The sequence below is a fragment of the Cupressus sempervirens genome, chromosome 9 (assembly GCF_028749045.1).
Source record: "Cupressus sempervirens isolate cs-2001-9-10 chromosome 9, ASM2874904v1, whole genome shotgun sequence".
Taxonomy (NCBI): domain Eukaryota; kingdom Viridiplantae; phylum Streptophyta; class Pinopsida; order Cupressales; family Cupressaceae; genus Cupressus; species Cupressus sempervirens.
In genome coordinates, this window is record NC_143126.1 from 548,604,435 (window position 1) to 548,624,850 (window position 20,416).

The window sequence follows — 20,416 nt, forward strand, 5'->3', positions numbered from 1 at the left end:
TTCTATAGAAAGTAAAACAATCAACATACTGAATTAAGCTTGTATATTATCACCATCAAAAAGTTTATATAGAAACAAATATCATTATAACACACTTGAGGACAATTCCCATCCTCGTTGATATATTATGGATCGATGGAAGGAAAACAAAATAGAAAAAATAATACATATCTTTTGAACATCTAAGAAGATTGAACACAAAATATAAGTCACGACCAAAACAACCAACAAATAACAATGTTAAAAAATAATTAATTAGATAAACTATTTATTAAATTTCCTTTAATCTTTGAACATTGAAAATATTATATTATGTTTAAGATAAACACTGAATTAAATGAGAGAAAACACAATGATAAAATTTTATCATTTTACAATGTAAAATAAAACAAATAATATAAATATAATTACGAGATTCTAATTAAATATAATTTTTTTAAATTATATTTATAAAGCATAAATTAATATAATTATAACTAGACATTACTAGTAGAGAATAGAAAAAGTATTTATAGGCCGAGAAAGCTCTTCTCAATATAGGCTTATGGCCTACATTAAGAAATCATTAAAAAATCATTCATTCATTCAATATAAGAGAAAGCACAGTAGTAAAGAAAAGGGCATAGACGTGTGAAATGGGAAGTTGGTCTTCATTCTGGCCACGAATTATTTCTAGATACTAATAAGATTGTCAAATATTTTATACAAATCATATGCAATGGGCTAGGAAAGCTGATCGCGAAAGCAGAGGAGATTGCAGGGGATCAAATAATGCGAACAGGAGAAAAGGCTTCGGAAAGGCGAATCTGATGAAATGATAAGGTACTCAATTGAATATTCCGGTTGCAGTGAGAAGAAACATTAGATATATGGGAATGGGTGAGCATAGTAATGCCCCAGGGAGCTCAAGTGGGAGGAGCACAGCCAGAGATTGGTTCATCAAGACAATTTGTCTCGTGGGAGGAGTTCTTCTGGTCAGAAAACTCACAAAGAAAACAACCAGATGGGAACATGCCAGAATTGTTGCAGAAGCTCTCAGCGGGGAGAAGGTTCTAACAAAATCTTTAATTTTCTTGCATGCGCTTTTAAATAGAATTTGGTTCCTCTGGCTTTTAATCATCTTGTTGTATATAAAATATTCAATGATTGCTTGCCTGGGATTGTGTGCGGGAAAGACACTACTTGTGTTCCGTAATGATTCCTTCTTTTGTTCTGGTAAAGGTAGTTTGTAGGTCATATGGTTTTAGCCAAGATGACCTTAATTATGGAAGACTGTAAGGGAATCGATTTCATTTGTCTTACATATTGTATTCGACACCTATAGGCTACATCCATCTTGAATCGTCTCATCTTAGTGTCCAATTTATTTTATTTTATGAATAAATTCTCTCCTTTACTTTAGCGTAAGAGGATGTTCCAAACAAAGCTGAGTGAGACGAGGAACTTAATTACATCTGTAAACTTCCTCACTCTATAATGACATGCACTTTTCAACAGGATCAGAATTTTATGAGTGCCCTCTATGAGCATTGCACTACTACCTCTTGAAGTTGTTGCTTTCTTATACCCTTCTTAGGATCCAGGTTTTTGGTAGAACAAATAAAAATTACACCATTAAAACATTCAACAAAATTTACTGCTGTTTTCGGAAAAAAATGGTTATAAAAGACTGCCTTCTCGCTCCTTCAATTTTTTAAGTGTATCAATTGCTATATTATCTTCAGGCTGTCTTTTGGGCATCAAGTTGGCTTCTTGATAAGTCTGCCTGGCAGTGGTCAGTGCTAAATCTAAAGTTTGGGCACTTGCTTTGTAATGGGCTATTGTTACAGAATGGTGGATAAGTAAGGAATAAACAGTGATAATAAATCACAAAAATTGTAAAAACCACCCCTTAGTTACTAGTACTACTAATTTTTTTATCAACCACCAACTTAATCAACCCAGCATCTTCCAACTATCGTAGACATGTTGACTTCTAAACATTCCAAACTATGGTTGTGAGGACAGCTTTATGTCACCACTTGTTTACACTCAAATATGGTGGGCTTCCTCTGTTAGGGTCATCCTTAGAGTCAAACCTAAATCTTGCGAATTCATTCATAATGACGTCCTTACTTTTCCTGTTTTTTTTGGACTTAGAATTTTTGTAGTACATACATCAATGTTAGAGAGAGTTCATCTTCTCCTCTTGTACGGGATCTTTGATCTCTTTTTGAATGCGGACTGTTAATTAAATTTATGCTTTAAAATTAGTTTGCACTAGAATGAGAACAGCACATTTAGTTAAATGATGCTTCCAGACCAATCAATACCAATTATCAGTTTACAAGTACACATTCATATGGTGGTCATATCATTTAATAAAATCAAATTGACATAGTGACTGGATCTAACATGCATCATTTATATATAAGGTGAGTAGCCGCATACACAGATCGCAAGTACAACAGTGATAGGTCAAGTTTATATCACATATATCTAGTGTGAATGATCCACACAATGCATCACATGCACACATAAAGAACACTTGACGCCATGGAAGAGGGCGCAACCTACTATATTCATCATCCTAGTACTTAGTTTACTAATAAATAAGCCCGCAAACATACTTCATTTGTAAAAAGAATGTTGGTGCATTCCATAGTACACCATGATGCCCATGCTTTTTCCAAATCCATCACTATTTATGACGACAATCAAGCATCACATATTAGCCTGTAACAATCCTTAATCTCTGCAAGTGAATGCCAACTAGTCCTTAAACTACTATAGTAGCTCTATGCCAAGTAGTCCTTAAGATACAATAGTAGCACTAGGCATTTTTCATTGGCATGGTACAATGATGGCATGCTGCTGCTGCTGTATAAGACTTGGTTCTGACATGTGGGGGTCTTATAGCCATGTAGAGATAGTCTACATATCATGAGGGTTTACATGTGTTGGTTAAGCAGACCTAGATCAAGTGATTCAAGAGTTTATACATAGAGTCCTTGAAGTTTGGAGTTGAATTTTATGAACATATGAGAATCACATTGAAACTGCATGAGATGACTTCTATTCAATATGCACACATAAACAAAGACCAACTATAAAGTAGTCAAATCTGTTGATGCATAATAGCTTCGGTCAGATACAAGGATGACTGATTGTATTGATTATATTTATATGTGCATGTATGTATGTATATCAGTTAACTATGTGAACTGACATACATGCATACATACACACTTACACAGTTCTCATGCTCAATTAGAATTATGATATTATCATTCATATACCTTGGAGACAAGCAATTATCCCTGCATTCAATCGAAACTATATATACCAAATTAAGTATACTGAAATCTGCATTGACAGATTATAATACTATTCTTCATCTCTTGTTATAGATCGAATGATTATCTCATGCATAATATTGATCAAGTAATGATTGGACATTTTCACATTGAGTCATAATTGAACCGAGTGAATGATCCATTCATGTTTATGCAGATTGGCGATCCTTCCTAATAGTATTTGTTTATTGCAAATCATACCCGATTAGCATCGGGACTCTTGGAGAAGTTATTAGGAGTCTTTGTGTCTCTTTGTGAATGGACATATCATGAGAAGACATGTCCCATAAGACACTTATAAATGCCCACCAATGTCCAAGAGTTAAGCATTGAAGTTGATGAATACTTTCTCAAGTACAGATCGGTGATTTCAGAATTGAAGACAAAATCAAATATTCAGATTTGAACATATAGATTGCATTGCCATTGTAATTCAGATTCATTCTAGAACCAGTCCAATCATTCTACAATGTGCAAATTGCTAGTACTATACCAGTCTGATAAGAAATTTAATATACACTCACAAAATCCATTAGTTCATTCGAACTTTTAGCTAGAACACTATTCATAAACACATTCTCTATAAGAAAAATAGAAGGGCAAAATATGAAACCTTAATAATACTTATATTTCTTGTATGTAGGTGGCATAGACAATCCCAAGGAATGGCATTCTAAGTTCAAGATGAAATCAAGCACATAGCTAGAACAAGTAGCCATTTGTACTTGATAAACATCATCTGTGCCTATACATCATAATGATCCTTAGTCAATAATTTTTCATATGACAGCAATATGTTGACAAATCAACCCTTCACAAATTCATAGTACATTACCCAGTTTCCAACATTATATTACCAGAAAACAATTAGACACAACCACAATAAAGACACAAGCCCTTTAAACAAAATGAAAAATCCTCACGATTTAGAGAAGCAATACTTCCTTGACAGGGCCTACATACTAGTAGACACATAAGAGCTTAATAAAACTAAATACTTTGATCACTGTGATACTTAAGTAGTCAAAATACATAATTGCTGGGCAGGCATAAAAATGCACAACTTTCTTGTTTCTCTATGAAATTAATTTTTTTAGTTAAAATGTTTGAGAAAGTTTTGAAAGGAAAGTAATTAAACCCATAGAGGGACTAAAAAGATCAATCAAGATGGAAGTCCAGTTTTTAATTTTATTTTCTAGTACCAGCCAAATGTTCAGGGCTGTGGCGAAGCTTGCAAATAGTTAACACATTGAAGTACAGTAGGGTACTTGCGCAATTTATGTATCACCTTTGTTTTTTTCGATAGGTAATATTATGATTTTGTATTGATATTAAAGAGAGGAATTACAATGTTGCCATGTGCAAAGTTTGGCCAAAGACCTTACTAACATATATCTACCTATCCCCAAGGCCATACATATTTGTTTATACAAAATAAACAGAGTATTAATACCTTGCCACGAACACTATCTGCTCAAACCCAGTAAACCACCCAAAAAGAAGACATACAGGTGCCCAAAGATTTGACGCCGTCCACCACCATCAACATCCTGTGGCTAGTCCTTGAACCAACGAGCTGCCTCCTCTTATGTGAAGATTGGATGGATCGATCGTCCGACACAGATGTTGGTCTTGGCGTCCATGCAGAACTTGGCAACGCTTCCTGCTGCTATCTCCCTCCTCTTCTAACAATGAAGCATCCACTCACATGCCTTTTACCGTGGATTCACCCCCTTCCTTCTAATTCTTCCTCACGAGTTGATATTGCAACGGCTGTCCTGGAGCTAACACACTCTTACGCAGTGTTGCCTTTTTGAAACCACGCTTATCCTCAGCCGACACCCAAATCCTCCCCTGCAGGAAGTCCACTATCTTCCTCCATCCTTGCTTTGCCTTGGGGACGTGGACCCCTTTTGGACTCGCCGAAGACCACACTACCAGGGGTTGTACAAAAGACTCCCCGCCTCCAATCAATCTCCATGACGCTTGTCCCATCTCTATGCCCACACCCAACACAGCATGTTCCACTATCTCTTCCAACCCTAGCAGACACTGTTGGTCGACACAAGTTGCCATGACCCGACATATTTCCTCCTTTGATTTGCTCACCATTAGTGCCAGCGCCCCAAAAAGGGAGGCTACATCCAAATTGAGTGCTGCTTCCAGTAATCGTCCAAGTATTCCAAACCATACATCTGTTGTATGCCCTCCAAGAAATCCGGATCATCGAACATGAAAATGTTCTTCAAACGCAGGACTGTAATCTTTCCTTTGTAAGTTTGTGTCTGGTTCTCTGATCCTTGTGCAAAATTCGCCGCCATATCTACCTCCCTTTCATAAAACTCTGTGTATTGTCGTCTTTCCTCCTTATATTAACTTGCTTCGAACACACTGGAAGCAAGCACATGACGGGGTGCCAAAACATGATTTCACAATTTGACATGCACTGGAGATTGTGATCTTTACATACTGTAAATTGATGAATGCCATCAGGGGATGGAGTCATGATGAAAGTTGCATTCCCCAAATAATCAGCAAGGATGTTGTATTTTTAATTTTGGCCTCTTAGTACAAACTTTCTCTCTTCAATCTAAAACGAGAAGTCTAAGGTCTTCATATATTTCATTTTGAATCCCCAAAGCTGCAATCGCACCCATATTGGCCAGCTTGGCCGCCACCCTATTTGCCTCTCGGTAAGTATGTGAAACCTTAAAATCTTCAAATTCCATTCACAATCCTCTGATCTGCTGAATTTATTTGTTGAGATGCCACGCTTCCAACTTCCCTTTCTTAATTCCATTAATGATTATCTCCGAGTCCCCTTCAAGATGGACTCTTTGAATGCCTAGTTTAGCTCCTAAAACTAGAGCCTCTTTTGCTGCACAACATTCTGCCACATTATTCATACCATCGCTCAGTCGTTTGGCCATGAAGGCTAGAGTATTGCCCTTATGATCTCTCGCTATACAACCACACCCCAAGACCCATTCCCTCTAGCAGCCCCGTCAAAGTTTATTTTAAGCCATCCTTCCTCTAGTGGTGTCCAACATACCTCTTCCCTATTCAGATTAGGATTAGCCCTACCAAGCCCATTAACAAGATGTATCACCTTTGTTATTTTTGATTGTCTTGTCTTAATCTACAACTTTTTCAATCATGTGACAGGATACCAAGATGATCACACCATTTTTAAAACAGTACAACTCAATTTGAGGTCATGCTTCTACCTTATTCTAACTGTTTTGGAATTCAACTGATAGGCTTGCATTGGATAAATCAAAAACTTCTCACTATTGCTTTCTTAATGGAATCATTCATTGGCTACATCAAGTTTATACTGATATATAGGTGTGATAAACATCTTCTTTTTACCATGCATCATAAGTAATACCATCTCTGCCCATGCAAAATGTGATGTAATCATGCATCTAATATATAATAACAATTCTTATATAAAATCCTATGACTGAAGATTGTGAACATGGTGCAATGTAATTTGAGTTCACAAAGCGATAAAGAGTCATGGCCATACTGTGATTAGGGATGAAACAACCCTATATTGACTCAGGTCTTTGGTTATTAATAATACTGTATACATTCAACATACACTAACAAAAGTCAATTCAACTTTGAATAACTTATCTAACTAGTATTGGAACTTGTTTGAGTAAGGAAATAAATAATATTTCATCAATACTCTGTAGTTGTCATGCCCCTCCCATGATGCATCTCCACCGCACCCGAAAGAGAGTAGAATATTAAAAACATGCTGTATGTTGATAAACAGAAAATAGTCTTATCAATAGACTTCACTGTTTTCTATTTCCTAAACCGATCACTACACGAGTCTTTTCCCTAATTGATAATTTATGAGGTTAACAAACTACTCAACTAGATCAGATTCCGAAGGGCACACAATGATAAGGCATGAGGTCAAATGGTAAGAGGCATCCATGACATTGGAAGAGACAAAATGTTTTGGTGTCAGAGTAACTGAGATGTCTATTCATTTCCCTCAAAGGATATTTGAGGGGGATCTTTATTTGGAGGAAGGCATCAAAGAAGAGAGGATTCTCATACACATATATATCTGAGTATAAGCACCAGATCAGTTAGCTATAAGGAAAAAGTATTTGGTATGCAATAGGCATAATTTTATTATGCATCTATATTCCTTAATATATCTTTTTCCAAGATGTTAATAAACTTTGTAAATGTATTACGTTTCATTAATTAATAAACAAGTTTATCTATTCTTTATGTCTTAAAATGTTTCTGTCCAATTTTAATGAATTGCAAAGAAATGCTTTTTAAGAACATGAACAAAATATTTGCTCATTATTGTGATTAATTCAAAATTAAGAATTCCAAGCTGAAAGCAGAGTGAAGCAAAATACAATAATGAACTTATTGATCAGACTATGAACAGTAATGTGTACCTATTGCAGGGTTCATGGTTTATAATATAGTTACGTTGGAAGTCATGGATGTCAATAAACAGTGATAGGATGTGAATTTGTGTGTCGGATTGAAGAAAGTTCCCGTGGATAGAATGTTGGTCTGTGTAGGTATCTCTGCTTCTGAGACTTGATAATCATGGTAGCAGTATTGTTGCAATAGTGGTCTCTGAGAATCTGCATGAAATTTGATATTTGCGATAGTACTGATGCTCCATTTGCTGTCTCTGAGTAATGGTTGTTACAATTACTAATGCCGATTTGACTGTATTCTTCCACAGTGAAAGCTTCTGCCTTTGGCATTATAATATCCAGGTATTGTAGGGAATTCTATCTTGATTTACAACTCTTAGACATCAGCAATGCCTGATGGTGATTATGCGCTTCTACCCCACAACCAACCAATTCTCGATTCTGAGAACCAATGTGATGGAGACTTGTTAATGATGTGATGGTGGTGTTCCATTATTGTGATCCTTGCCTTTGTGCATCACACACCTGCCACAAACTGAAATTATTACTAGAGAAGCAATCATAGGGACCTCACTGTTTGAGGTGGCAGATTATTGTTGGTTATTTTGGAAGAATCACAATTCATAATTGTATCTCTTGTCTTTGGGCTCGAATAGTCTGGATCCCATTGAGTATTCAAATACAACTCAGTCGTAATCCTATAAATATTGTCTCAAAAGGGGGTCTCACGAATTTGGGCACTTGGCAAACTGGAGTGAGGAATCACTCCCATTGAAAATGTGATTGCTTCTCTAGTTAGCAACTCTTTGGTGAAAAGATGACAAACATAGAAGTCTTCAATGCCCTCCTTACATTCCATGCCTGACCAGCGAATATGGTAACTTAGTAATTTATATAAATGATCAACTAGCTATAGCCTAGATAGCTTTCCTACTTCTCAATGTGTGACAGAGTTAGGCCAACCATGGTCAGTTGGAAGGTATGTTGATTTTGCATCTGGATCTGCTTATGCTACATGCTTTGGATCTTGACTTGGTGCTGCTATGTCTGCCATTGGAGTCTTAACGCTCACCTTTCCAATTTGCCTGGAAGCTCTCGATCTGGAATAGACTGAGCGCAGGTATTAAAATTAGAAATATAAATGTAATTGGATGGTGGTCAATACACATCTGAAATAACAAATACCATTGAACAGTAATGTGTGACACATAATAACCGCTGAACAAAAAGACTGTTGAACAGAAATATTAATTTATAATGACCATTGAATAGAAAGATTGATTTTCATTGTTAAGCATCAACTCCCAAGCACCTCTACCTCCGCATCAGGAGGCATCTGCTTCCACATCCAACTTCCAAGTAAGCGCATCAGTATCGAAGCTTATACAAACAATTACATAAGATCTTTCCAAAACATAAACAATTGAGAACTAATGATTTTGAATGGAGTCTTAACGCTCACCCTTCCAATTTGCCTGGAAGCTCTCAATCTGGAATAGACTGAGCGCAGGTATTAAAATTAGAAATATAAACATAATTGGATGGTGGTCAATACACATCTGAAATAACAAATACCTTTGAACAGTAACATGCGTGACACATAATAACCGCTGAACGAAAAGACTGTTGAACAGAAATATTAATTTATAATGACCATTGAGTAGAAAGATTGATTTTTATTGTTAAGCATCAACTCCCAAGCACACCTCTGCCTCCGCATCAGGAGGCATCCGCTTCCACATCCGACTTCCAAGTAAGCGCATCAGTATCGAAGCTTATACAAGCAATTACATAAGATCTTTCCAAAACATAAACAATTGAGAACTAATGATTTTGAATAGAAAGATACTAAACACTGATTGACTTCATAATAGAAAGTTACTATAAACTAACTAAACAACTTAAATGACCATTATAAGCTAAATATTACTATATTAATAATTACTTCAATAAATATGCCTATGTACTATGCATGATGCAGCATTTCTTTTTTGACTCTATTAATTGTGTCTCATTCTATAATTGTGAGTCAATCTATCAGATGAATTATAGAATCAGTGAATTGTTATTCTATTTAATCTTTTAAATTCGAGCTTCTTTTGGATGGTTTATTTATTTATAGGTATTTTCATTTAATTGTATTTTAAAAATTCAAATGTAAATTGCTTATATGAATTTAATGGCTCATGTAGTCTCCAAATGTAACAAGCTATTTTTCCCTTCTCTAATTAAACAATTAAATATAAATAAAATATGCATTACTATTCATATTCACATGAATGAAAGACAATTATAACAACTACTTTGCATATTCATTTGAAAGAGTTTAAGGGATTAACTGAATTCTGGTTAAGCAAAAGAAATAACTTAATTAACTGCTTGCAAAATTAACATCTATCTAAACATAACTTCAGCTGAAATTGAAAATACATAAAGGTAAAATACCCGAGGAAAGAAGATAACATGAATGCAGATCCTTCTGTATTGTGCAAGTCTTGGCTTCTTGTAGAGAGGAAAAGCATTATCAAGGGCTTAACCTTGCAAGCGTGGATACTTGAGTATCTCCACACAATCTCAACTAAGAAAGACCCTCTCTACGTGGGATTAGGCATGGGACACCCTTGTCATGCCAGTGAGCATCCTGGTGTATGAGTGTCAGCTAGGCTATGGAGTCCTTCCCATCAACCCATCTATCTAACTGCTAGCAACCTTGAGCTCTAGTGATCACAACAAGCATGCCACTAAACCTACCCTGGCCAGGGATTTACATGGAATCTATGTGCACAATCACCCACTACTCGACTTGACAACAAGAATAGTACCATTTGATTACCATGAGTTGACTCAGTTTATATTTATTTGTTTAAGTTCATCAATTTCTTATTTTGTTTCTGATTTCTTCTCTGGTCTTGCAAGCATAACCCACTAATAATTTGATATCAGCCCACACTCTTCATCTTGACCTTGTTGTTAACTTTGATGAATCTCATTGTGGCTGTCTATATCCTTGAACAATCTTTGTTTATCACAGTGAAATACTTTCTGCCCAACTTGGGCTTAAGACAGACATTTATATAAAATAATCATGATATTTTATAACAGTTCCCTTAAATCTCTTAATGTGCCTTCTCTTATCTCAGAGGCATATGGAAGATGCCCCTATATAAGTATTGCATGGATTTGGGGATCCTTCCAAATTGATTAAGTTTTGAAAGAATAATCATAATAGTATGCAAAAAATAACTCAAACCCTTATGCATGTTTTATACAAACAAACTTATGTAAACAAGATAGTCAATTTGGAGCTAGTCTATCTGGCTCTCTATATTAATGTTTCTTTTAGATTTCCAAAATAGAAATTCAGAGCGTTATAATATAACGAAAATGGAAAAGGAAACGTACAAAGAATGCATGACCTGGTAGAGGTATTATCATCCTAATAGCTAGTGAAAATTGGAATGCCTACTATGGCTCCTTGCCTGTAGATTTTCACAATCGCTGGTACAAATAAATCGCAGTTGAGAAACAAAGGCTGTTATGTATGCAATCACAAATGTGAATCCATGACACTGTAGGTGCAATCACATAAGAGAACCAATGTTATATGGAGTGCAATCTCAAGTACGAATTTCGACACTGTATGTGCAAATCGCAAGAGATGACAAAATTAATATGGAATAGTATCACAAATAGGGAGCACAACACTATTAATGAAATCTGCAGATGGCAAATGAAATTTCTAAAAAACAAATGCGAATGTAATAACTGATATAGAATGAAATCACTGGTATGAATGTAGCTTCATAAAAAGAGATTGTCTTCTTGTTTCAAAAGCATGCTCATTTACGAGCAAGATAGGGAAAGGTGGCAACATCATGAGTTACGTTCAAGAGCCATTAAAAGGCCGACAAGACATATGGCTAATTCAACCATAATAAATAGGCCATTGGAAATATAGAGGGTTGATGACATGAATTAATAATATTAAAAACATTGTCAAGGTCGGAAATAATAATGAATTTACTCTCAATGTGTTAACATAAGGACACCATCTTGTATCTACCTATACTTGTATATGCATGTACACATACACACACATATATGTAATATTCTAAGCATATGTATCTTGTGTGTACACCATATTTTAAGTAGGCATATATGTTCATGTACGTCTTATTTGAATTTACACATATATACATATATATGTATGTGCATGTATAAGTAGATATAGGTACCATGGTATTGTTATATTGAGACATGTCTGATATTACAGGAAGTTCTGAGATCATCTGAATTTATAGAGGTAACAATTTATTCTTAGTTTGATTTTATGCTTAATAATTTCCTTTATTATTTAATTATATATATTGCCCTAGTTAGCTCATGGTGATCACTTGGTATACCCTTGCTTGCCTAGTCCAGTTTTCCCTTGACCAAGGTGGTTTAGGACCAATACCTGCTAGCTCAGTCATAGGTGGTGCCCTCATGCCCTTTCCTTTTTCGGCAATGCTTTCCCCCTTCGGCGTGTTCCTGCAAAAGAAGTTATTCAAGGTTATCACATATATCCCAACTGTTTAATCAAAATCAAATAGTCATAGTAGCTAAACCACTTGCCATTCATATAACATCATAGCGGAAACCATTATTTCAATTTCTCATGAAACATAACGATTAACCAACTCTTCAATTTCACATGAAATCATAGTGAACAACTAACACTTCATTTTCACATGTAATAAAAAATAAATAACAATTTAACGAACCAACTCAATACTGTTTGAAGTCTCAATGGCTATAATGGCATTTTAATTAAGCAAAGATTGGGATGTAGTCCAAGGGGTTTAGCTTGGTCGAAGCAATGAGTTCTCATTGTGGATACCCTAGTTCGAATCCCAAGAGGGACATCTTTGTGGAATCCTAAGTTGTGACTCTTGGTCTTCTATGGTTTTATTCGTCTCATTTGTAAAAAGTGGATTCTAAGTTGTGACTCTTGGTCTTCCAATTATTGTTTCTAGTGTGATTGCTTGAAAGGAGCTTGAATAAGTTGTAATTGTTGCTCTTAAGGAGCACCTGATATGTAAACGATCTTAATATTAAAGATTTGGGATGTAAAACCAAAATCTAGAATCTTTTTGCAGTTTCAAAAAACTATCCTCCCATCCACATTCTTCCATCCCCAAAAATAAAAAATGCAATTGTAAATAGACCTGCCTATTAGGCTCAATGCTATATATTTTTAAATTGCATTTCTAATGACCAGAACCTTTTTGCAAAGCTCAGAAATGGAGTAGTGAAAGACCTTTTATAATCAGCTCTTACTTGTCTTTGGAATCAGAGGGGGACTTGAAGTGTGCTAAAGTGTGTTGGAAAAGGCAATACCAGTCTAGTTGGAGGTAGGGAACTTTGTTCAGGATCAAAGTTTTGTTATGGTTAACACTCCACAAAGACAAGTTTTGAAAAGTTGGTGTTGCAGATTTTGTATGCAGTCTTTGGAGTAGAAAGGAAACTTTCAACATACTTTTTTAGATGCCTTTTTGCCAAATCTTTTTGGCTGTTATTTCAAGTTGACATTAATCTTCTATTCAGTTCCCCCTTTTTTGGAGATATTTCCTTTATGGGTCACTTGGATGATTAGGGACACAATTTGGATAACTGTTATTGGATGCAAGTCAAGTTGTAAGGCTTTTTAGAACCTCTTCCCTTAGTGTTATGGAGACGAGTAGGATTTGACTATGCATATGAATGTTAAATTCAAGTGTCTCCAAAAAGATATTGAATCAAACTTTTCTTCGGGCACAAGCTCAGATGTTAGCTTTTCTGGATTTCTTGGGGAGAATTTTTCTTTACAAGACTGCTGTTAGATTGATTTAACCTTTTTGTTTCTTCTAGTAGTATAAGATATATTTTTCACAAAAATGCAGTTTCATAAGAATTAATTAAATCAAATAATCTCATTGTGGCCAATATGAACTTGTAAAGAAAGCTACCATTGGCTTAATTTTCAGCACTTCAATAGTAAAAATCTAAGATTTTCCCTGCATTTTTAAGCATTTTGATAATTGTAACATATTCTGTCTTTTTCTTTGGCAGTTCTCCAGTGAACAAGCTTCTCGTGATCCCATGAATTACTTCAACATAAGGTATGCTTTTCCCCGTAATAGGTTACTTCCCTTTATGTTTTTTGTTTATATTGAAATGAGTACATTAAATTACTTATCTATTTCCATGGGAGAGCACAAAAGATCAAACTCCAGTGTACATCATGACTCAAGTTATATATTAAAGATACTATCTACAGCAAAGTGTATAGTAATTATGTAACCCTAGAAAGCATAAGTTTAGCTGATTTGCTCAGAGGCATACAACACAGTTTTCAAGAAATTGATTAGCTCCATTTGCAGTAATGCTTCATAATGTTTTTATATAAATGTTTGCATAGATTATTATTTGCGTAGAGTATTGTACAATTATTAGGATCCATTTGAGCTGGCCCCTTCTTCCTCTCTCTCCATCCATCTCCCATCTGTTCTTTGTTTGGAATCTTTCAGTTGACAACAATCCAACCAGGCCTAAATTACAAGAAAATTTCAGAGCTTCTGCTTAGGAATTAAATGACCTTTTCTCAGTCAAGAGTAATCACATTCAGAATCATGTGTAGAATGCATTAAATGGAAGCCATAACCAACCATTACACATCCGTCATCAAGAGGTTTTTAAATAATGCACTTGTTTCTGGATTCAATTGTGTAAGAATATTTAACGTCGACATTTCGGATCACACCCTGTGATCCTATTAAGATAATATCTTATACTTTCTATAATAGTCAACTACTTGTCTGTAGTCTGTCTTTCAGTCTAGATAGGAATGTTTCCTATCCCGTCTCTTTTTTCTTCAGTCCAGATAGGAATGTTTCCTATCCTGTCTCTAGTTTTGTTTCTAATTCCGTCTTCAGTCTACATTGTTTCTTTTAGAAACAACGTCCTTGTAATTCTTTATAAGGAACACATTTGTTCCTCTGTTAATCAATCAATCATCTGGAAATCCGTTAATCTGCCAACTCTTCTTGAATCTTGTAACATGGTATCAGAGCTATTACTTAAATTTTTTCGAAAAAAATTATAATTTCTTCGTGAAATTATTTGTTTAAATTTTTTCAAAATTATTTCTGTTGAATTTCTCTAAAACCTGCTTAGGGTTTTCGGCCTAGAGAAATTCCCGAACTCGGGTCTGCCTGTGTTTGTTCAGCACACTCTAGCCCCATTCGTCCATGCACATCGATCCTTGAAGAAAAATCTGCCATCGCTTATCAAGAAATTTGAAGTTTTTTCAAGCTTTTTTCAGCTAGGGCCGTTTTTTTCGAAACCCTAATTTTTGGGGTCAAAAAAATATTTTATTTGCAAATTCTTAGTGGGTTTTTCGAGAGCTCAACTGGGTTGTCGTCCGTTTGTTCTGGGTGCCTCAATTTTCGAGCTAGCGGATCCAGAAAACGACAGTAGATTCCTTCTGGGTTTTTCGAGCTCTCTTCTGGGTCATTCTCTGATTCTTTTGGGTCTTTCGTATTTTTGCCTTGAAGAACGTGCCTTCACAGATTTTCACAGTTTTTCATTGAAAAACGTGCCATGGCATCTCTGACAAATATTCTGCTCGAAAATAATTCCAAATTCAATGGTCGCAATTATGGAACCTGGAAGTAGCGCATCATCGCAATCTTCGAATATCGAAACACTGATTAACTTGTTTTGGGTGTTAGGCAGCGTCTGACTTCTCCGGGTCCTGATCAAGGCGAAGCTGCATTTTTCGCCTTCTGAATCTGTTTCTGTTTTTTATGGGTTTGTTGATTTTCTCCTCAAAAATCATTTCAAGTTGTTTGTAATACGCAAGGTTGTGTGAGATTCTGGGTTTGTTGATTTTCTCCTCAAAAGTCATTTCAAGTTGTCTGTAATATGCAAGGTTGTGTGAGATTCTGGGTTTTACCGTTTTTTCCACAAAAATGAAGTTTTGTAAATGCAACCTATTTTGAGTCATAGCACTCTTCTGGCAAAGCTTCTTGGTTTCAACATTCTGTAGATCCAGGGAGGTCTCAATTATCCCAGAATGTTCCGCCATTCGTATGTTGACCATTAAGGGAGGGTATTAAGATAATATCTTATACTTTCTATAATAGTCAACTACTTGGCTGTAGTCCGTCTTTCAGTCTAGATAGGAATGTTTCCTATCCCGTCTTTTTTTTCTTCAGTTCAAATAGGAATGTTTCCTATCCTGTCTCTAGTTTTGCTTCTAATTCCGTCTTCAGTCTACGTTGTTTCTTTTAGAAACAACGTCCTTGTAATTCTTTATAAGGAACACATTTGTTCCTCTGTTAATCAATCAATCATCCGGAAATCCGTTAATCTGCCAACTCTTCTTGAATCTTGTAACAGATCCATCATTCTTTTCGTGCTAGTCTCTTGCATCCTCTTGATGGGTCATAGAGTGTGATCGGAAACATTAATATTAAAAATTCTCACACAATCAAATCCAGAAATAAGAACATTATTTTGATGGATTGTGGAAATCTGATAGCTTTAGGTTTTCAAAATTTAGTTGATATATTGTATGATTAATATTGTTATATTTAGAATTTCCAAAATAATGTATTTAAATCTATATTTATCTATGTTCCCCCGAGTTTCCGAGATGGGGACGATGGGGGGCAGTGGGACAGGTTTCTGGGACAACAAATTGTTTTTCTGATTTTGGCGATGAGGGACTGGGGGGAATGGCAAATGGAGACAGCTATATAAATATAGGAAAATTTTAAAATATACATTGAAACTTGCAAATATACATACCATTCATATGAAACTAAGCACAAAGCATGTCATTTAAACATTATAGAACCTTAACATACACCATTTGAATGCCATCTATGAAATAATAACCAATTCAATACTCAATAATACAATATGTATTAAAATTTAACTCTAGTCTTTTATGCATTCATAAAACAGTTTAAATTGTCAATAAGCTTATCAATATGCAAACAAAAAGTCTAAGTTTAATAGTGAGAAATATCATAGAAATCTAAAAATCTAAATATGCCCAAAGGCTAGAGGGCTGCCATAAAATCTCATCATGATGTTCAAGTTCAACTTTATAGTGCCATAAATATATTTCAATTCTATTTTTGATCTAGTACTTATTAGCTCTCAATTTTAAAATTTGTTTTAACCATCATGTTTTATATTTGTTAATAACAACTGAGTAGATTACCTATCATAAATTTCTAGTGAAGCCCCTTTACATATTCAATCATGTCAATAAAATAAGGTTTCAACATTAAAATTTTTTTTTTTGTGCTTCAACGTTGGGGATGCCTATCTGTCCTTGTTATGGTTGGGTGACGTTTGTGATGTCTCTGGTGTACTGGGGACAACCGTCCCCCATTTTTTCTATCACATACCCCTATTTTTGAGATGTCTCCTGCAATTTTTGAAATTTTGGGACGTGGGGGGATGTCCCATACTTGTCTGCCCATCTCGGGGATGTTCTCATTTCTAAAACTTGGTGTTTTTGGGCTGGGACGCTTCCCTGAGTTATGTAGATATTTATATAATAATTTTATAATAAATTTAAAGAAATAAAATTATTTACATCAATGATTTTTATGTATTAGCAATCATTAATATTTAAAATATAAATATCATATATTTAATAAACACATTTCTAATATAATCTAATAAATATATATTCTCAAATGATTCAATAAATATGTATATTATTTTTTTTTGAAGAAAGGATCTTTTTTCAACTATCCAAGGAAAGACGAGTGCCTATCCCAAGCCTTCTATCTTTTCCCAGCTCAAGTGCCCCTAAGAACGGAGTAAGGCAATCTATGCCCCTTGCCTTCTCTCCTTTTAAGTTCTCTTCTCCATTGGCCTAAATATATTTCTAGCCTCTAGCTAAAAGTAAAGGTCCCAAAGATCTTACTTTATAGTTGGTTAGGAGAGTGGAAAGTTTGAAACTTCCTATCTAGTTGAAAGCCATTATTGTATTGTATATAATAAATAATTATGTATAGGATTAAGTATATTAAGTATTGATTTAGCTAACTATGCTATACAATTTAATAAAACATAAATATTTAATTATTGAAATGTATATCAAATAAATAATAATATTAATACTTTTTAAATTACTAACTATAAAAAATAATATATAGTCAATGGGCCCTTGGTCTATTGGCGAAGCTGAAAGGTTCTTGAAAGGGTCTACTGGCCACCATGTCTTATGTCTTACATCCCAAGCATTTCTCTACTAAATGCAATGGACAATACCCTCAACACATGGGACATTATTCTCTAGATCCTTATTGAAATTTCCATGCGCCCCCTATAAATTGTAGTGTACCTAGTAAACTTTTTAACGTCAATGTCCTCCGTTGCCATGTGGGCTTGGGGGAGACTAGGCCTCGTGATCTTGTGCTTTACCATAGGAAGCTCTTGCCAATCAAGCTAGGCCCCTAACATTTTGGCACTTGTTTTTTCTTCTAGATCAATAAGAAGTTGAAGCCGAAGCCAAAGCCACATTATAAAGAAATAGCAAAAGAAACTACCTTGATTTTCTTTTTACTCACTTCTATCAGTCTTGGCCTTCCACAATACAATCTCTAACCTATAATCTTGCAATCAAAATTGTTGTATTGTATTGGTTCTTAATGGAGTAGAATTTTAGCTTTACTTTTATCTTTCTAACAGGCTTCATTCCTATAAGCTTTTCCAGCCACAACTATTAATAAGCTCAAGTTTCATATCATTTACTATTTCTAACAAGAGGCAACTTAACTCAGCATTAGTAGGGGCTTTAAAGGCTGCCCCACAAATGGTTATGGCATCTATCGTGGCTTGCCAATAAGGAGACTTGCCACAAATAGATTATGATTAATCATTAGACAAAGCGAAGTTCAACTTCAAATTATAAATTTTAAAATTAAATTTTGAACGTAAAGCAATTAAATAAAAAAGAACCACCTGGCTACAACAAATGGAATGTTGCAAAAGTACCAAAATTTGCAATTTGTTTTCATGTAGCATTATGGACCTCCTTGTTACAACCCATGCTCAAGCAAGGGATGTGTACCAGGAGTAGTGCTTGTCACAAAGTAACTGCCCAACTTCGATTTCCACACTCTAGGGCCAAGTGTAATAGTGTCACTAGAAGGAGCAGCAGTAGAAGCACTAGCACTAGCACTAGGATGAAAGGGAGGCATGGAAGAACCCTCTCCAATGCAACTTACAGATGTAAATGCGGTTGCCACTGCGGATGAATGAGAGCCAATTGCATTTATCTCTTCTTGTTGCCTGTTTTTAGTTTCCTTATGTTCTGCATGTTTTTCCAACCGAGCATAACAAAAACCAAGGTTGCATGGGTGCATGTACCCAAACCCCTAGGATGCGTACCCAAGTGTACCCACGTACCCAAGTATTGGGTACACGTACCCACATACTGAGTACTTAGTGGAGAGCATCATAGCTGAGGACCTTGATTACGATTTCTGATTTTTGCTACATTTTTTTGTTTGCATATCAGTTTGTCATTTATCAAGCTGAATTCAATACATAATAAGTTTGAAACTTTGATACAATACTGATTAACAGTAAACTTTATTACTGTTCAAGTCAGATGTTTATCATTTGTAATATGTCATTGTTATATGATTTATGATCTTCTTCTTCATGATTAAAATTTGCTTTCTCTGCTATGCATGCAAACATTTAGCATATATTTTTATTACAAACATATTGCAAATTTGAACCTGGAAACAATATTATACATCTGCAAACTTTATCACTGTTCTTGTTTTGGACAACAATTGTCATGACTCAATTTTTTCAGATTTACTAGAAATATAAAATTATATTAAAAAACAGTTTGATGTACCCAATTACCCCGTCCCCTATTTTTAAAAATAGTCACACGTACCCAAAGTGTCCAAGTTCCACCATCCCCATGCAACTTTGACAAAAACCAATTGCCTCAGGTCAGTATCATTGCCAGGTATGCTGACAATATGGTATTTAAACCTATTGATGCCACCATGAAAAATATCTTTGCAAAATATGCATTTTGTTTGAATTTTTGGTCTACCAAGAAAGTCTTCACTATATTTCCAAGATTTGCACTTTGGAAGAATTGGGAAGAATTAATGTTTTCAAAACTTGAAGGCTACTGCAATAAGACAAAATTACAAATTTATGCATTGTATAATGTATTTTAGAAAAATCGGCAAAATATATGTTTACATTTTTTCTTAAAAAATCAAAGGTTTGCTATTGTTCTGCTTCTCTCATTAAGTATGCAATTTACATTTTAATTAAAACATTCAAGATTTGGAAAGGTAAACTTAATTTTTTTTTTAAAATGGAAGTTATAGACATACAAAAAAACCAACAAAGTCTACAATATTTAACACATAACTCTTTCAAATAAGTTGAGAAGCCTTACCTTGGATTCCTTGATGCTCTCAATGCAAACTTGTGACCTCCCCAATGTGACTTGTGGTCTCCTTGATGCTCTTCTTCTCTGCTGGTTGCAGACCTATGGCTTCCCTTTTTTCTTCCTCACTCTCAGTTTTCCTCTCTTCATCTCATAACAAGCAATTATAAATCCTT

At 35.0% G+C, this 20,416-nt stretch overlaps 1 protein-coding gene across 1 annotated transcript in view; it reads left to right on the forward strand.

Annotated features, from left to right (window-relative positions):
- The first annotated feature begins 711 nt into the window (after window positions 1–711).
- The window catches only part of CRL (crumpled leaf), an 87,238-nt gene continuing 67,533 nt past the window's right edge, over window positions 712–20,416 (forward strand). The window contains exons 1-2 of the mRNA XM_089801008.1: window positions 712–1,049; window positions 13,856–13,905. Of these exons, the coding sequence (XP_089657134.1) occupies window positions 870–1,049; window positions 13,856–13,905 (230 nt within the window). The 5' untranslated portion in view covers window positions 712–869. The remainder of the gene's footprint in view (window positions 1,050–13,855; window positions 13,906–20,416) is intronic.